At 38.3% G+C, this 20729-nt stretch overlaps 1 protein-coding gene across 1 annotated transcript; it reads left to right on the top strand.

Moving 5' to 3' along the window:
* The first annotated feature begins 6645 nt into the window (after positions 1-6645).
* LOC138894871 (uncharacterized) lies at positions 6646-7576 on the top strand. The gene is made up of 3 exons (XM_070179605.1): positions 6646-6945; positions 7028-7219; positions 7286-7576. Exons 1-3 carry the CDS (start codon positions 6646-6648, stop codon positions 7574-7576), a joined length of 783 nt encoding a protein of 260 aa, XP_070035706.1.
* Positions 7577-20729: the final 13153 nt, after the last annotated feature.

The following is a 20729-nucleotide window of genomic DNA, read 5'->3' on the forward strand; positions in this document are numbered from 1 at the left end:
CCTTTCTTGTGGAGCGGGCCGAACGCCTCGGCAGGATAGATGCATCTATGGATCGCGCCGCACATCCCTCGGCAGTGTACACGACACTCTGGATCGGGCCGTACGTCCTCGGCAGAAATCGTGCTTAATAATAATAATAATTACACGATAAATTGAAAAATCCTTGGAATTTAATGAATTATTATTCTTGCTTGTTTAAGAATTAATTGTTATTCGTGTAATGATATTTAATTGATAAATTAAAAATTATTTAAATTGAAGGAATTTAATTAATATATTGAGAATTGTTGCATTTGAAGGAATTTATTATTTTCGCTGATTAAATAAATTATTTTAAATTCTGTAAATCATGCTGATTTAAATATCCTAGCTGTATTTTAATTATTATTATCGATCCATAGTGAGTGTCAAAGTCGGCCATCTCGTCTCTATCACTTCGAGATTAGCCTTGATACTTACTAGGTACACGTTGTTTACGTACTCATACTACACTTGCTGCACTTTTTGTGCAGGAACTGAGGCAAGTACTAGTGGGAGACCTATCATCTTACACTCACGTTATCCAAGGGCATAATGGTGAACTGTTTCTCTGATCCGTTCTGCAGCTACTAGTGTCTCTCTTTGTGTTTTTTTCATTATGTCTATTTTTATTTCAGACAGTATTTGATGTTTTGTATAATCTACTAGATGTTCATACACTTGTAACACCAGATCTTGGTACACACATTGATAGAGTTTGGGTTTTATTATATTTTTTTTGATTTTAAATTTTATCAATGTATGCTTAATATATTAGTTGGCTTGCCTAGCTGTAGTGTTGGGCGTCATCACAACTTATAGGTGAAATTGGGTCGTCAGCGCGGGTTATAATACTAGTTAACTTTAGTAGACGAAAAACTTTCCTAAATTTACATTCTGAGTTGCTCAAATTTCCAATCCTAAGATATTTTTGTCCATTTAAAGTCTCCGCTTAGGGACTGTAAAATATGACTGCAGAAAGTGTGACAACTCTCTGACCTGCCAATTCCTCTTTTACAGCTTTAACTCGTTGCCTTCACCGAATAGACTTTGCGGTAACTGCTCCTCCGCGCCGTTGCAACAATTCAAAGTTCAAACCTTACCATATCCAATTTACAGTCCTTCTAGCCTGTTTTGGCGTACTTATTTTTAGCCAAAAGTAATATTTTTTTGCGACAAAAGTATTTTTTTTCTCATAATTAAGTGGGCGTTTGGACATTAGAATTGTAAAATTTTAAAATAGGGGGAAAAGAATTTTCAAGTGAAAATGGTATTTGAAATTTAGAGTTGTGTTTGAACATTAATATAATTTTGGATTGTTTTTGAAGTTTTGTGAGTGATTTGAGTGAAAAATTTTAAAAATATCTTTTTGGAGTTTTTTTTATTTTCGAAAATTTTCAAAATGCATCTTCAAGTGAAAATTGGAAATTTTACGAATAAACGCTGATTTCGAAAAAAGTGAATTTTTTTTAGAAAAAAAGAAAAAATTTCTTATGTCTAAACGGGCTCTAAGAAGTTTGGTCAAGTTTTTAGAACAAAAAAAATGCTTGTGAATGCGGAAAATAATACACATATTAGCTTTGGTATTATTTATCTATTGTTTGGTACTTCCTCCGGTCCACTTTATTTGATTTTTTTTTGGCTATTTTAACATATATTAATGAATCCACATTTAACTAGGGATGTTCAAAACCGAACCGAAACCGAAAAACAAACTGAAATCGAAGCTTAATGGTTTATTAGTATCGGGTTAACGGTTTAACGGACGAGGAACGGATTGAAATTTTTTTATTAACGGCTTATCGGTTTGGGGGCGGATTATTCAATTTTCTTAACAGATAATCCATTAACCCGTTAAGAAAATATATATATATATATATATATATATATATTAAATATCAAAAACCCTTCCACTTCTTCCGGTACTCCATTTCTAAGTTCTAACGCCTAATTCCTAAATAATCAGAACCCTTACGTACTATGCATCAGAAGATCCGAGGCTTGGCTTAGCTTAGCTTATTCTCCCACCCTACAACAAGATTGTTTAAGTTGTTGTCTATGGTTCACCTCTGCTTTTATTTTTTTAAAACTAATGCCTGCTGTCTATGTTTAATAGAAGAACAATAGTGTTGTGCCATAACTTTTTTCACTCTACAACACATGACACACTACATCATTCTTATATAGGCGTTAACAGACATGTATGTCTGGACTCAATATGTAATTTCCTATTCTGAATTTGTATGCTAGGCGGTCAACAAACAATTAATGAACGAAATATAGATTGAATTAGGCCGATAAACCGCCCGATAAGAGCTAAACCGTTACCAATCCGCCTGATATCTTATCAGGTGGCTAGCGGATTAATACATTTAAAAGTCAATAACCGTTAAGTCAAACTGTTACGAGTAATTAACCGCCCAATCCGCCCGATAAGCAGCCCTACATTTAACATTAATTAACAATGAAATCGTCCATATTAACCTTAATTTGTTCATTGAAAATATAACAAACGCTCCTATACTCTTTACTCCAGAGGCAACTTTGGAAAAAAATAAGTTAATTCTTTCTTGATATTTGAAAAAATCAAATATTATGGACCACAAAAAAAATGTCAAACAATCCATTAAAGTAAACCGGAGAAAGAGTGTTTTTCAACTTATGTATGACTATAATACTTATATTAGATATACATCATACTTGATACTATTCTTACATACTAGCAAATTATGACATTAACAATTCATGATTTTTAATACATGAATAAACATGTATAAAAACAGAATCATCCTTTCAAATAATACTTGGATGACTATTTGGAGGATATTTTTATGAACAAATAATTCTTAAAAATATTATATAGTATATGCTATTTATAAAAAATAATCCTAATATAACTAATTCTAAAATTATTAATCTCATCATTACTAATACATGTTATTTAATATTATTTATTCTGCCAAACCACCCGAAAAGTTAAAGAATGGTTACTGAATATGCACGAAGCACAAAGCTTTTCATTGTGACGCGTGTGGGGTTAAAAGTATATTTTCAAACTTTTGAAACTTTCTTTAAATTCATGTTTTTGCATTTTAATTCTCAGAAAGTAACAACTTTGTATATTATACTATGATCCATCGGGATATACACTGTCTCAGTAAAGACCAAACAAATTGGAGAAAAAAAGTAGATAAATTCTCCCATTCCATAAAGCAAAAAGAGTAAAGCTGAATTTACTCCCTTACCTCCTCTCTGTCCCTCTTGTCTGCTACTCACATTTTTTTATATCTGGGATTTGGCTTCTTTCTCTGTTTCTCAGCTTTTTTCTACTCACTTGTTTCTATTTAATTGTCATGTTTTTTGGAAAATCAATTTGATTTATCTTTGAAATTAAATTGGATTAAATTGTTTAATATTTTAAATTAAAATGTGGATGTTCAAAACTATATAAAACATACTATAATTTTCAATTCTTCACATATTAATATGATAAAAAGAATACATATTAAAATGTTAGTCAAAGTTTATGTAGTTTGATTCTCGAGAAGCGAAATACAAAATAAAATAGCACGGGCTAATCAGTTTTTGGACTGATAATTGAAAAATAGCTAGCGTTTGCAAAGTTATTGAAAAATAGCCACTATTTTGTTGCAACACGAAAAGTTCTAGTATAATATACCGGAGATTGGAGCATATGTGTATGAACTTCCAGCATATTATGTTGGAACTCCAGCATACAGAATGTTCCAGCATAATATACTAGAGATTCAAGCACCAGTGTATTGACTTCTAGCATATTATGTTGCAACTCTAGCACATTATGAAATTCCAGCATGTTATGCTACAAGTTCACATGTAAAAAATTCGAACTCCAGCATATTATGCTGGAATATTTCCGGATTTTGAACAGTGTTTTTGTTCAGATTTATCTTTTACATGAAAATTGGTTAAATTTCGATTACTTTTTAAACTATAGCTATTTTTCAATTACCACTTGTAAATCTAATTATTTTTTTTATTTCTATCTAAATACAACAACTAAATGGAAACGAAGGGAGTACAGTATAACCTTAATAGTATCTCTTTGAATTTTCAGTCTCACTGTTTATATTCTTGTTTACCCGAAAAATGGATAGAGTTGAATTTATACGCAGTTCTGAAGATACGCAATATAACTTGGTACAAATCGAAAAAGTAGGTTTAAATATGTATCAGATATTGACTGTAAAAAAGGAATAAAATACAAACCAAATTGAGTAGAGAACGATTTACAAACAAACAAGATGAATCAGTGTCCAAACTCAATAAAGGATAATCTCAACTATATATTAATGTAATAATCTTTAGAATGTGAATGTATCAATGTTTTCTTCTCTAGATGTTGAATGCCCTACTTACAAAAATGATACCCACTCCTAATATAGCGAAAAAATCATGCTTTGGATATAATAAAAAATACATAGTGGAGATCACATAATAGATTATTTAATTAATTTTTCCTTAATTCCTTCCGAGATTCTCTCCCTAAGTACGGCTACAATGACTCTTTGTCTCATAACTCGATCTTGGTTGGCCTTGGTACTGATCGATCTCTGGGTCTCGAGCTCGATATCGACTCGAGCTCGATATCGACTCGGGCTCGATATTGACTCGGGCTTGATATTTGACTCGAACTCGATATCGACTCGGGCTCGGTATTGACTCGAGCTCGATATTAACTTCAAGCTTGGTATTGAATCGAGCTCGATATTGACTTTTGAGCTCGGTATTGATCGGTCCCTGAATCTTGGGTTTGATAACCTGACTTCGGATCTCATCTCGATATTATGAAGACGACCCTCAGTCCATCATATTCCAATCTCAACTAATTACATGAAGGGCAAAATCGGTTTTGACCGTATATAGATAGTCCTCTCGTTTCTCGAGAAGAATGTGGCGAGAAACGACATGATTTTCCATCGATATGACTAGATATGCACTAGCGTTTGCATCAAGCCCGACCATAATGTACGTCATAAATGTCCCGTCGGTTCAGTTACCAAGGCATTAAATGTGCGTCAGATGATGGTCGGCCACTGCTGATATTGAACCGTCATTGCCAACTCTATAAGTTGCTCCCCTCTTCACCATTTTATACTTTTTAAACTTCCAATCTCCAAACTTACTAAGTTCTTCTTTTGCATCTTCTGAGTTTTTCATTTGCAAATCTGCGATTTTCACTGCTAACCTCCTCTTAAAACACCAAATCTTATCATCTCTCCCTAATTTTAATCTTCAAATCTAAAATGGCAAAAACATCAAAAACTGTTCCTAAAAAAGAAAGTGTTTCTTCATCGCGGCCGACCGACGATAAAACACCGGTGGAGCCACGACCTGAGGAGTGCGTTCCCGGGGGGTGCATTCTCACTTCTGATTTTAAGACCGACAAAGCCTCTCCGGTTCCCAGTAGATGTGAGCCAGTATCGAGGTATATGTGCTCGATAACTGAGGGATACCTTAAACAGGTAAGGAAAGATTGCAACTGGGAGAACAAGAAAGTGATAATCCCGGCTCCCGAAGAAGATATTACTACTCATGTGAAAGGGTTTTTAAGTGTTTATACTTACCCTTTCACGTTGGCCCCCCTCGACCCCGTTGTCATCAATTTTTGCCGCCAATATCAAATAACCCTAGGCCAAATCCATCCTTCTTTTTTGGCGAATCGTTATTATGATCCGCTTCTTCGTGAACAAAATCGAGGGGATGCCTTTCACCCTAGACCACCTCATCAGGTTGTACAGCCCCCGTCTCTACCGAGGTGGGCTAATAAAACTCCAGCACCGGGCTACCAAAGTGTTGTTCTCGAGCATAGACGAGGACAAGGACCGAGGCTGGATGGGCCAGTTCGTTCGAGTGAGGACTTCCGACTTAATCCCGGCCGAGAAGATACCATTTCCCGAGCAATGGAACATGAAGCGTAAGAACAATCCTCAGTTAGTTCCTATTAATTATTTTGCTCATTTGCTTCTTCTCATCGATATCCCTTTCCGTGATGTAGCGGTCGCTTAGATACCCGGTGCAATTCCTAACCTCAAGAGCTGGGTTCGGGACCTAGCTTCGACCTCTACATATGTCAAGCGCTCATGGCGCGATCTATCTAAGGGCCGATAGGAGGCCAAAACCCATGGTAAGTCCCGTTTCTGCGTCTTTGATGATTTTGTTTGAAGAATTTCTAACTTTTCTTTCATACAGGCCTTGGCAAAGATGTTGTCACGAGACTCTTATCTGGTGAGGGAGAGACTTCGATCCCGGCACCGAAACCGTCAAAGGACAAAAAGAGGAAAACAATCTCAACCCCCGAGGATCTTGAACCTACGAAGAGGGCAGCTCGTAAGCCGAGAAAGAATATCATCCTCCTGACCGAAGACTCTGTTCGGTGTCTAAGGGATAAAGACGAGGAGAGGAAGAAGACGACTCCGGGCTGGTAGCCCAAGTAGGAATGAGCACCGAGGCCCAAAAAGCCATTGAATCAGTGAAGTCTGTAGAGATTCCATCTCGAGATGAGGGGTCTCGGGAAGAGACTCGGGTGAAGTCCTCAAGTTATCGAGGATTGAAGATGCCTCCTACCATAATGAGCCAACGGTGGGAATGGCTGTAGGGGCTGGTCTCGAAGCCCCTCGAGATGCTAAGAACACGCCGAGTGATCCACATGGGTTAATAGAAATTGGAGGCTCCTCGATTCTTTCCTCATTTTCTGAGGAGATGATTCAAGAGGCTCGGGCCTTGAAGACCCTCTCTATCGAAGGGGTCCACGGAAGGGAGGATCCCTTCCATGATTACTTTACTGGGGTCGAAGATGCTACCGGCCTGAGTGACTTGGAGATCTCAAGGAAGGACCTGGGCGAGGCCTTGAGCCTCTTCAACGAAGTGCAGCAAGCTCTGGATCGGGTAAGCCTTAACTCTTCATGTCGGTATTATACTTGTGTTTGTTTTTCTCTTTGTCTTAACTTCTTTTCTTCTTTCTACGTAGGCCTCAGTGTTTAATCGGGAAGCATTTTCTCGATCTCGAGTTGAACTGAGTCGGTATGAGGCCGACCTTCGAGGGATCACAGAGGAGAGAAATGCCTTTAAACTTCTCTGTGGGCAAAGAGAAGAGGAAATCAAGGACCTCCGAGCCGAGTTGGCCAAGGCTCACCAAGATCATTCCGACCTGATCAAGCAGGTAATGAAAGTTTTTAAAGTTCATGGGCTTGATTCGGGAACGGTGGCTAATATTTCAATCTAGCAGCTGCAGCAGAAGATCGAGGTGATCGGGCAGCTCCGCGAGGAGGTCGATATGATGAAGGCGAAAACCTTGGGTTGGAAAGAAGGTATGGACCACTTAGCTACAGAAAAAGAGACTGCTTTATCCCAATTGTCAATGGCCGAAAGTCAGCTTCGAGGCATGAAAGAGAAGAGCTCGGCTTATGAAGGAAAAATAGCGGAGCTCGAAGCTTGGTTGGCTTCCGAACTTGCGAAGGCCAAATCTGAAGCCGAAAAGGCTAAAGCCAAGGCAGATGCGATCGTGGCCGTCTACTGAGCCGACGCCGAAGTAGCCCAAGTACAAGCGAGAAAAGTAGTCGAGACCGCTCAAACTCAAGCATATTGGATTGCTGAACTCGCCAAGTGTCAATCTCGGAGGGAAACCCTCGAGTAGATCCATGCTTGAGGTTTCGATCTCGCCGACAAGATAATAAAGGCTAAAGAGTGTGAAACCGAAGCTGCGGCACTAGACTCTGATGATGATGACGATGATGATGAGAGAGAAAACGAGTCCGAGAGCGGGGAGGACCTTGATGGAGAAGAAACTGCCCCGGAGAAAATTAGGAACCTTAGGATTTTTCATTTTTGATATTTTGTATAGGGTCCTGACCGGACCATGTAAATATCTTCATATATATAAAGATCCCTTTCTTTTCCGTTTTGGCTTTATTTTATTCTGTGCCTTGTGGAAATTTTGTTTCATTCATGCCTTATTGTTCATAAGTTCGAGGCTTTAGATAATTTGATCGAAGTCGGACTAGTCGAGTGAGTACTTGCTCGAACTTGGAGTAATGTAACCCTTTAGGTTTTATGAGTGAGTGTTTACTCGATCTCGAAATAAGAATAGCTCTTAGACTTAGCGACCGAGTAAGGACTTGCTCGAACTCGAAATAAGGTAGCCCTTGGGCTTTGTAGTCGAGTGAGAATGATTTCTCAAATTTGAATTAATGGCAGCCCTTGGGATCGATAGATAGTCCCCGAGTGAGAGTGGTTGCTCGAACTTGAGTTAGGGTAGCCCTAAGGCTTCATTGTCGAGTGAGTATTTGCTCGAACTCGAAATAAGAATAGCCCTTAGGCTTAGTGGTCGAGTGAGGACTTGCTCGAACTCAAAATATGGTAGCTATTGGGCTTTGTAGTCGAGTGAGAATGATTTCTCGAACTCGAATTAAGAATAGCCCCTAGGCTTAGTGGCCGAGTGAGGACTTGCTCGAACTCAAAATAAGGTAGTTGTGATGACCCAAAATGTCATCTTTAAATTTAATAATTAATTTTATGTTCTAAGACCTTGAAAAGTACTATTTATCATTCCTCGGCTTGCGTGCGCAGTCTATAAAATTTTTCGGAAAGTTTTTATATGAAAAATGGATTAAAATATGAATTAGAGCTTTAAAACTCAACTAAGTTGACTTTGGTCAACATTTTGAGCAAACATACTCGGATCAGTATTTTGACAGTTTTGGTAGGTCCGTATCGTGATTTGAGACTTGGGCGTATGCCCGGAATCAAATTCCGAGGCCCCTAGCCCGAGATATGGAATTTTGATGAAAAATTAAAAGTTTAAGTTCAAATAGTGACCGGATGTCAAATTATGTGCAAACGACCCCGCAATGGAATTTTGATGATTTCAATATCTCTGTATGGTGATTTTGGACTTAGGAGCGTGATCGGAATTTTATTTGGAAGTCCGTAGTGGAATTAGGCTTGAAATGCCAAAAGTTAAATTTTTGGAAAGTTTGACCGGGGAGTTGACTTTTTGTTATCGAGGTCGGAATCCGATTCTGAAAATTGAAAAAGGTCTGTAATGTCTTTTATGACTTGTGTGCAAAATTTGAAGTCATTCCGAATTGATTTGATGCGTTTCGGCACAAGATATAGAATTTGAAAGTTCAAAGTTCATAGATTTTAATTTGAGGTGCGATTCGGGATTTTTGATGTTGTTTGATGTGGTTTGAAACTCGACTAAGTTCGTATTGTATTATGGTACATGTTGGTATAATTGGTTAAGGTATCGAGGGTCTCGAGTGGATTTCAGAAGGTAAACAGAATGGATTTCGGACAAAGAGGGTTGGTGGAAATTTCTGTTGCGGAAATTTCGCCAGAAATTTCTGGTGCGTGGAGCCAACTTTGAAAGCTTATATCTCACAATTCATAAGGAATCGGAATATTTTTAAAACATGAAAATTGTAGTAGTTTGATTCTAGTTTCCCGAAAGTTATACCATTCATTATTTAGATATTTGTAGAGAGAGTTATGATAGATTGAATAAAGGCTAGTAGAGCAGTTTCGCCAGAAATTTCGTCAGAAATTTCTGATACGTGGAGCCGACTTTGGAAGCTTATATCTCGCAATTCATAAGGAATCGGAAAAGTTTCAAAACATAAAAGTTGTAGTCGTTTGATTCTAGTTTCCAGAAAGTTAAATCATTCATCATTTGGACATTTGTACATAAAGTTATGATCGATTGAAGGAAGGCTGGTACAAGCAAGTTCTGGTGGACTTTTAGTGACGGAAAATGGACTTTTAGTGACGGATGGGCAGAAACTTAAGGACCAAAAATGGTCATTTCCTTCATTTCGTTTTGGATTTTTGGAGCACGGTTCTTGGGCGATGTTTGGGCGATTTTCACGGGAAAATAATGGGGTAAGTGTTCCTTATCCTATATTGATTATAATTCATGATTCCAAACTCATTTACATCATGAATCCGTAAATTTATGGAAGAAAAAACAAGATTTTTGCAAAATCTTCCAAAAACGAAAATTTAAGATTTGAGGTCGAGTTATTATCAGAATTTGGTAAAATTGGTTTGGGTGGACTTGTAATTGAATAGGTTGTCGGATTTTATAAGTTTCGTCGGATTCCGAGATGTGGGCCCCACGGGCAATTTTTGAGCTAATTTTGAATTTTATTGAAAAATATAATATTTTCTTATGAAATTGATTAGTATAATTTTTGTTGACTGTATCGAATTAATTATGACTAGATACGAGTCGATCGAAGTCGGAAAATCGAGGAAAAAGCATAATACTTGGTTAAATTGGAGCAAGTCGAGGTAAGTGACTTGTCTAACTTTGTGTGAGGGAAATTTTTCTTAGGATTGGTATTGATGTGATTATTGAAATGTGTTGAAAGTCGTGTGTACGAGGTGACGAGTGTCTACACGGGCTAAATGTGAAAGATTATATTTTTAAATTATGTAGATCACTGTTGCGTATTTATTAAATTATTTTATCTTGTTATATTCTTCATCATTAATCTGAGATATATACTTCAAATTTGTTTGACCTTTTCCTGCTAATTATTTTACTTGTTTAGTTGAAACTTGGTTTCTTTTATTCTCTGCATTATTTGAAGGTTGATTTTCTTTAAATTAAATATTATTAATATGAAATATTTGACATTTTTAAACTTGATACTGAAGCAACGTATTAAAGATTTTGAAATATTATTTTTCTGAATTATTTACTCCTGAATATTTTGGTAAGATTTTCATACTCATTGTGATGGAGCCGTGATCTCTTTATTATGGAAAAATATTATTGATGATTTATTTTGGCATGAGCCATGAGATCTTTATTGTGAAAAAATATTGTTGTTGAATTATTTTGGCAAGTTAAATTATTTGAGCACTTGAGGTGCAAATTATGATATTGATACGCATGCGGTGGTAAAAGGTCTGGGTATTGAAACGCATGCAGTGAGATAAGGGTGGCTTGATACGCGTGGCTAGTAGGGGGAACTACTAGAAGCCATGCGGTGTGATAAGGATGGCTAAAATGCGGGAGATAAGGAAATGAGATATTGTGAATCTGTTTATGATTTGGGACTACAAAGCGGTACCTCGGGATTGCCCTTGTTGATATTGATTTATGGCCGTAGTTGCCTTTGATTATTGTTGTGATTTTCTTAAATTTGAAAAGAATTCTGTTTTGTTTCCACGAGGTATTTATTTTCCATTATTTGATGTAATTAAATGTGACATACTACTTGATTCATTTTCATTGTCATTTTATCTTATAATATTTTAAAACATTTTACCATGCCATTATTTATTCTTCAGTAGGGCCTGACCTGACCTCGTCACTACTCTACCGAGGTTAGGCTTGGTACTTACTAGGTACCGCTGTGGTGTACTCATACTACGCTTCTGCACATCTTTTTGTGCAGATCCAGGTACATCTTATCAGACCACGCATCAGTAAACTAGCTGTACGAGGAGACTTCGAGGTATATCTGCCAGCGTCTGCAGACTCCGGAGTCCCCTTCTATCTTACTATGTTGTCTTCCTTATTTGCTTTAGACTATAATGTATAGAGACATAGAGAATAAATTCTTAAAAACTTGTGACTTATTTATACCGGGTTTTGGGAGTTGAAATTGTTTGAATTGTAGTTTATTTATTTCATATATTTATTATTATTCCGCATTGATAAGCTTACCTAGTATTAGAGACTAGGTGCCATCATGACATCCTACAGATGGAATTTGGGGTCGTGACAAGTTGGTATCAGAGCTCTAGGTTCATAAGTGTTATAAGTCACAAGCAGGTTTAGTAGAGTCTTGTGGATCGGTACGGAGAAGTCTGTACTTATCTTCGGGAGGCTATGGAACTGTTAGCAAAATATTCTATTCTTTGATTCCTTATCGTGCGACATTGATTTAGATTGAAACATATATCTCATATTCCTTTGTATCCACTCGTGTATGACATTGCGCACTCGGTATCAGTTGTGCGTCGACGGTTCGTGATGCCGCAGATGGACTATGAGGGAGCCAGAGATGCTCAAACATTGCTTTAACATGTGGTTCCGACTGAAGATGCAGGCGTATTGATAGATCACCTAGTGAATCATATGCGGGGTGCAACAGACATTGGCATCTGGTTGATTTATACGAGTTGTGAAGGTTGTTATTGTGGATCATCGGACATTGTGACCTATGACTTCACGCCGTCCACTATCAATGGGTGGATTGCGGGGTCATGTATTATATCAGTTTTGGGCCTGAAATGTATATATGTGGTACTGAAAGGTTCCCTAAAATTTACACATGTTTAAGGCCTGAGATTTTGTAGAGGATAAGGTTGGGACTTGCGGTATGTCCGCCTCCTTAATAATCCTATACTTCAATACCAAAGGAGTTATAGAAACAACTCTAAATTTGTAGAAGGTCTACTTAGCGTGGACGTCACTGTTTTGGATTTTGGGGTGCATCGGAGGAAGTACACTTGTTGACGAGAGTATGGACTATGTGGTTCATGACAAGATTTATCTGTATGTAGCTCTACTTTTGTGATCGTTGTGTATAAATAGGGGTAAGGGTTACCCCAAAGAAGAATCGAAGAGTATGTTAAGAAATGGGTCAGCTCAACAGTGTTGAGTCAGCATAACAAAAGAAGAAATTTGCCTTGGGAGAGATAATTCTCCACCGGTGTTCGTGGCAAGCCTATGAAGAGGGCAGACTAGCCAATGCAACACCTCCCACTTGGCTCAGTTCTCAGAAGTGCTTTTGAAAGAGTTTATTTCCCGGACTCTCCGTAATGCGTGGTGCATAGGGTTTGAACAGTTGCATCAGGTCACCATTGACGGTGTTAGAATATGCCATCAAGTTCAATAAGTTAGTCCATCATACTCCTACTTTGCTTCCTACAGCCAGAGGGCGAGTCCACAGACTCATTAAAGGACTCAATAATGATCGTAAAATTTTGTATGACTAGGGAGCTACAAGATGATACTTCATTTCTGCTAGTTGTACAAATTGCCAAGATATTAGAATGTGTTCGGGGTGAGGAAAAAAAGAAAACTAAGGAGACCAAGACGTCTCTAGGTTCTGGGGGATTCAGTGGATTCTACTTTGCAATTATAAATCATTATGGAGGGGGCTCGGGCAGTCGGCCAGCCTAGTTCGCACATCGGATTACTTGGGGTGCTCCAGTAAATTCTTTTAATGCACCACCGACATGAGTTCCTACAATGGTTATTCCAGTTATCTGGCACAGACTCAATATGAGCAGCCTAACCCGCAAAAAGGTTGTTATGAATATGGTGATACTAGGCACATCATTAGAAAATTGTCCCAAACTTGGGAAAGACTTATTTCATCAAAGTACTCAGGCTACGTGCCCCATTCCAGTTACTACACCATCCACACGACTAGTTAGGGGTGGAGGACATACGGGTAGAAGGTGTCCTAGAGGTGGAGACCCAGCCGTTGATATATTTGTTTTATGGTATGGAAGAGGTCGCTATATCAGTTGGTGTCGTTACAGGTACGACCTTGATATAATATAAAGGAATAATTTCCTTAACTTGATTCAATTCTGAGTATCGAGATGAGTCCTCCTATTGTGCTCTACTTATGAGTACAACAACAACAACAACCTAGTATAATCCCACAAGTGGGGTTTGGGGAGGGTAGAGTGTACGCAGACCTTACCCCTACCCCCAGAGGGATAGAGAAGCTCCACTTATGAGTGAGTTTCATAATTTTATAATCTACTTATGTGTTTACTCATGTTGAGAGATTCCATGGAGATAACTATGCCTATCATTCCATGTTGGTCACTAATAAGACTTTGAGGCTAAATGTGGCTTTATGTTACTCATTTCGGTAAGTTTTGATGTAATTTACGGATAATTAATTACAAATTGTGAATTATATGCCCTACCGGTGTGGGGTTCATTATGTGTTGTGATTTTGTTTAACGAAAATTATTTAGAAAGAGCAAATGAAAAGTTTCGATTGGCACGATGTGTATATTACTTGTGATTTAGAACCAAGGACGAGATCCTCGCATTTTAATATAAACTGATATGTTTAAACCGGGCTACGAGCTGCGGTGGAAGTTATATAAGGACGAGATCCTTGTGAGGAAAATTCTTATGTTTAAGTTCTCCCTTGTGAATTTTAATTTGTACTATAGTACTAATAGGGAGTCATGCCTGTTAGGCTTATTTAAAAATTCTATATGAAATTCTCTGTGCATACTTGCTAATTTTGTGTTGTAATTATTTAGTTTTAACCTATGAGGTAGGTTCCCGCCCAGGTGACGTTAAATATGACTCATTAATTCGGGTAAATAATTATGAGGTCTTCATGCCTCGTATCTCGTTATCAGTATTGTGAAGGTTTGAAACGAAATTTTTGTTAACATGAAGTTAATTGACAATTTTGTAATTGATTATGAACAACTATTAAGACCAGATTGACCAAGAAAGGTGATCCGTTCATATGGACCGTGGAATGTGAGGAGAGCTTCCAAAAGCTCAAGACAGCTTTGACTACAGCCCCAATGTTGGTATTATCTACAGGTTCAGTGTCTTATATTGTGTATTGTGATGCGTCGCGTATTGACCTCGGCGCAGTGTTGATGCAAGACGGTAGGGTGATTACCTACGCGTCGAGATAGTTAAAGGTGCATGAGAAGAATTATCCTGTACACAACCTTGAGCTAGCAGCTATTGTTCATGCCATAAAGATTTGGCGGCATTATTTGTAAGATGTCCATTGCGAGGTCTACACCGATCACTGAAGTCTACAACATCTGTTTAAACAGAAGGATCTTAATTTGCGGCAGCGAAGATGGTTGGAGTTGCTTAAGGATTATGATATCACCATTCTCTATCATCCCGGGAAGGCCAATGTAGTGGCCGATGCCTTGAGTCGTAAGGCGGAGAGTTTGGGTAGCTTAGCATATTTACCGGTAGCAGAGAGGAATTTAGCCTTGGATGTTCAGGCCTTGGCCAACCAGTATGTTAGACTGGATGTTTCCGAGCCGAGCTGAGTTTTGGCTTGTGTGGTTTCTCAGTCTTCTCTTTATGACCGTATCAGGGAACGTCAGTATGATGACCCCCATCTGCTTGTCCTTAAGGATACGGCGATGCCAAGGAAGTCACTATTGGAGATGAAGATGTATTACGGATGCAGGGCAGGCTATGTGTGCCAAATGTAGATGGTTTGCGCGACTTGATTTTCCAGGAGGCTCACAGTTCGCGGTACTCCATTCATCTGGGTGCTGCAAAGATGTATCAAGACTTGAGACAACACTATTGGTGGAGGCGGATGAAGAAAGACATAGTGGAATATGTAGCTCGGTGCCTAAATTATCAGCAGGTGAAATATGAGCATCAACGACCGGGTGGATTGCTTTAGAAGTTGGAAATTCCAGAATGGAAATGGGAGCGGATCGCTATGGATTTCGTTGTTGGGCTCCCACGGACTCGGAGGAAGTTCGATGCAGTTTGGGTGATTGTGGATAGATTGACTAAGTCAGCTCATTCCATTCCTGTGATTACTACTTACTCTTCAGAGCAGCTGGCTCAGGTATATATTCGCGAGATTGTCAAACTTCACGGTGTACTGGTATCTATCATCTCTTACCGAGGTACACAGTTTACCTCACAATTTTGGAGGGTTGTACATTGAGAGTTGGGTACTCGTGTGGATTTGAGTACAACATTTCACCCTCAGACGGACGGGCAGTCCGAACGCACTATTCAGATACTGGAGGATATGCTTCGTGCGTGTGTGATAGATTTTGGGGGTGCTTGGGATCAGTTCTTACCACTTGCGAAGTTTGCTTATAACAACAGTTGCCAGTCAAGCATTTAGATGGCTCCGTATGAGGCCTTGTATGGTAGGCGGTGCCGGTCCCTAGTGGGTTAGATCGAACCGGGCGAGGCTAGGCTATTGGGTACAAACTTGGTTCAGGATGCCTTAGAAAAGGTTAAGTTGATTCAGGATCGACTTCGTACAGCCCAATCTAGACAGAAGAGTTATGCGGATCGAAAGGTTCGTGATGTTGCATTCATGGTTGGTGAGCGGGTATAGATCCGGGTTTCGCCTATGAAGGGTGTGATGAGGTTCGGGAAGAAGGGCAAGTTGAGCCCTAGGTATATTTGGCCTTTTGAGATTCTTGAGAGAGTTGGAGAGGTGGCTTACACACTTGCACTACCACCTAGTCTTTCGGAGGTTCATCCGGTATTTTATGTTTCTATGCTTCGAAAATATCACGACGATCCATCTCATGTGTTAAACTTCAGTTCAGTTTGGCTGGACAAGGATATATCTTATGTTGAGGAACCAGTGGCTATTTTAGATAGGCAGGTTCGAAAGCTGAGGTCAAAGAACATTACTTCCGTGAAGGTTTAGTAGAGGGGTCATCCGGTCAAGGAGGCGACTTGGGAGACCGAACATGATATGCACAGCCGTTATCCACACTTATTCCCCAGCTTAGGTACTTTTTCTAACTCCGTTCGAGGACGAAGGTATATTTTAGAGGTGGAGAATGTGATGACCCAAAATGTCATCTTTAAATTTAATAATTAATTTTGTGTTCTAAGACCTTGAACATCACTATTTATTATTTCTCGACTTGCGTGCGTCAGTCCATAAAATTTTTCGAAAATTTTTATGTGAAAAATGGATTAAAATATGAATTAGAGCTTTAAAACTCAACTGAGTTGACTTTGGTCAACTTTTTGAGAAAACGGACATGGATCAGTATTTTGACAGTTTCGGTAGGTCCGTATCGTGATTTGGGACTTGGGCGTATGCCCGGAATCAAATTTCGAGGCCCCTAGCCCGAGATATGGAATTTTGATGAAAAATTAAAAGTTTAAGTTCAAATAGTGACCGGATATCAAATTATGTGCAAACGATCCCATAATAGAATTTTGATGATTTCAACATCTATGTATGGTGATTTTGGACTTAGGAGTGTGATCGAAATTTTATTTGGAAGTCCGTAGTGGAATTAGGCTTGAAATGCCAAAAGTTGAATTTTTGGGAAGTTTGACCGGAGGGTAGACTTTTTGATATCGAGGTCGGAATCCGATTCTGGAAATTGGAATAGGTCTATTATGTCATTTATGACTTGTGTGCAAAATTTAAAGTCATTCCGAATTGATTTGATGTGTTTCGGCACAAGATATAGAATTTGAAAGTTCAAAGTTCATAGATTTTGATTTGAGATGCGATTCGTCGTTTTGATGTTGTCTGATGTGGTTTGAAGCCTCGACTAAGTTCGTATTATATTTTTGGACATGTTGGTATAATTGGTTAAGGTTGCGAGGGTCTCGGGTGGATTTCGGAAGGTAAACAGAATGGATTTCGAACAAAGAGGGTTGTTGGAAATTTCTGTTGCAGAAATTTCGCCAGATATTTCTGGTGCGTGGAGACAATTTTGGAAGCTTATATCTCACAATTCATAAGGAATAAGAAAATATTTAAAACATGAAAGTTGTAGTTGTTTAATTATAGTTTTCAGAAAATTAAACCATTCATTATTTGGACATTTGTACAGAAAGGTATAATGGATTGAATGAAGGCTGGTAGAGCAGTTTCGCCAGAAATTTCTGATGCGTAGAGCCGATTTGGAAGCTTATATCTCGCAATTCATAAGGAATCAGAAAAGTTTTAAAACATGAAAGTTGTAGTCGTTTGATTCTAGTTTCCAGAAAGTTAAACCATTTATCATTTGGACATTTGTACATAAAGTTATGATCGATTGAAGGAAGGCTAGTACAAGCAAGTTCTGATGGACTTTTAGTGACGGAAAATGGACTTTTAGTGACAGATGGGCAGAAACTTAAGGACCAAAAATGGTCATTTCCTTCATTTCGTTTTGGATTTTGGAGCACGGTTCTTGGGCGATTTTTGGGCGACTTTCACGGGAAAATATTGGGGTAAGTGTTCCTTATCCTATATTGATTATAATTCATGATTCCAAACTCATTTACATCATGAATCCGTAAATTTATGGAAGAAAAAACAAGATTTTTGCAAAATCTTCCAAAAATGAAAATTTAAGATTTGAGGTCGAGTTATTATCAGAATTTGGTAAAATTAGTATGGGTGGACTCGTAATTGAATAGGTTGTCGGATTTTATAAGTTTCGCCGGATTCCGAGATTTTTGAGCTAATTTTGAATTTTATTAAAAAATTTTCTTATGAAATTGATTACTATAATTTTTGTTGACTGTATCGAATTAATAATGACTAGATACGAGTCGATCGAAGTCGGAAAATCAAGGAAAAAGCATAATACTTGGTTAAATTGGAGCAAGTCGAGGTAAGTGACTTGTCTAACCTTGTGTGGGAGAAATTTTCCTTAGGATTGGTATTGCTGTGATTATTAAAATGTGTTGAAAGTTATGTGTACGGGGTGACGAGTGTTTACACGGGCTAAATGTAAAAGATTATATTTTGAAATTGTGTAGATCACTGTTGCGCATTTATTAAATTATTTTATCTTGTTATATTCTTCATCATTGATCTAAGATATATACTTTAAATTTGTTTTACCTTTTCCTGCTAATTATTTTACATGTTTAGTTGAAACTTGGTTTCTTTTATTCTCTGCATTATTTGAAGGTTGATTTTCTTTAAATTAAATATTATTAATATGAAGTATTTGACATTTTTAAACTTGATATTGAAGCAACGTATAAAATATTTTGAAATATTATTTTCCTGAATTATTTACTCCTGAATATTTTTGTACTCATTGTGATGAAGCCGTGAGCTCTTTATTATGGAACAATATTATTGATGATTTATTTTGGCATGAGCCATGAGATCTTTATTGTGGAAAAATATTGTTGTTGAATTATTTTGGCAAGTTAAATTATTTGAACACTTGAGGTGCAAATTGAGATATTATGATATTGATACGCATGCGGTGATATAAGGGTGGCTTGATACGCGTGCCTATACTCGATATCGTACCCACCTATTTCTATGGCCCATTTGGCCAATCGACACGTAAGCTCGGGTTTGCACAAAATGTTTCGAAGAGGATAAGTTGTTACAACATGTATCATATGATATTGGAAATATGGTTTTAATTTCCTAGAGGCGCTTATTAAAGCAAGCGCTAAGTTTTCTAAGTGTGGATATCTAGTTTCGGCTTTGCCTAAGGTCAAACTGACATAATAAATAGGGAATTGCATACCTCGTTCTTCTCGAACCAAGACTCGACTTACCGCTATCTCCGAGACAGCTAAGTACAAGTAAAGTTGTTCGTTCACTTTCGGGGTATGAAGCAGAGGTGGGCTCGATAAATACTGCTTTAGTTCTTCCAAAGTGTGTTGGCATTCCGGAGTCCATACAAAGTTGCTTTTCTTATTAAGCAGTGGGAAAAATCGGTGGCTCCTATATGAGGATCTTGAAATGAATCGTCCCAAGGCGGCTATTCTCCCCGTTAACCTTTGCACGACCTTCACAGTATCCACTACCGTGATGTCCTCGATAGCTTTGATTTTATCGGGGTTGATTTCGATTCCTCGGTTGGATACCATGAAACCAAGAAACTTGCCCGAGCCAACCTCGAATGCATATTTTTCGGGGTTGAGCTTCATATTGTATTTCTTTAGCACGTCGAAAGTTTCCTGCAAATGCTTTAAATGGTCCTCTGCTCGTAGGGACTTAACTAACATGCCATCAATATAAACTTCCATTGATTTTCCTATTTGTTTTTCGAACATTCGATTTACTAGGCGTTAATAAGTTGCACCAACAATTTTTAGACCGAATGACATTACGTTATAACAATAGGTGCCATACTTAGTGACAAATAAGGTCTTTTTTTTATCCTCCGGGTTCATTTGTATTTGGTTGTACCCAGAGTATGCATCAAAAAAACTGAGAGTCTCATGGCCGGCCGTGTTTTTCTGAGCTCGGGATCTAACCACGTGCCCAGGTATACCTTTTGCTCGGGAAGATATTCGACTAGCGTGATTTTCTCCAATTCTTCGACCGTTGACTGGGTAGCATCGGTATCTTCGGGGACCACAAATGATCGAGGGATCTCAAAGTCATCGTCATCGTCTTTATCAGTCTTCTGATTCTCTAGTTGGGTTGAGGCTGACGTTTGTGATTGCTATTTGGTATCATGTTCACCCTTCGAATCTGATCCCTTTATCGATGATAGTGTGGATATCGGAATTACCTCATCGATGGAAAACATTTTTTTTTGCGACCGGTTGCTCTCCATAGACCGTTTAGACTCCCTCCGATGTTGGGAATTTCAGAACCTGGTGGAGGGTCGAGGGTAAAACTCTCATATTGTGGATCCACGGTCTTCCAAAAAGAGCGTTATACCTCATGTCGCCTTCGATTACGTGGAACTTCGTTTCTTGGATGGTCCCGACCACGTTTATTGGCAGGATTATCTCTCCCTTAGTAGTTTCACATGCCATATTGAATCCGTTTAGAACCAGGGTTGCGGGCACGACCTGGTCCTGTAGACCGAGCTACTCTATGACCTTTGATCTAATAATGTTGGTCGAACTACCTGGATCAATTAACACACGCTTAACTTGAGTTTTATTCATAAGTACATATATTACCAGTGCATCGTTATGGGGTTGCATGATTCCTTCTGCGTCTTCATCACTAAAGGACACGGTTCCTTTAGGTGTGTAATCTTGA

The sequence above is a fragment of the Nicotiana tomentosiformis genome, chromosome 6, assembly GCF_000390325.3.
Source record: "Nicotiana tomentosiformis chromosome 6, ASM39032v3, whole genome shotgun sequence".
NCBI classification, from domain to species: Eukaryota; Viridiplantae; Streptophyta; class Magnoliopsida; order Solanales; family Solanaceae; genus Nicotiana; species Nicotiana tomentosiformis.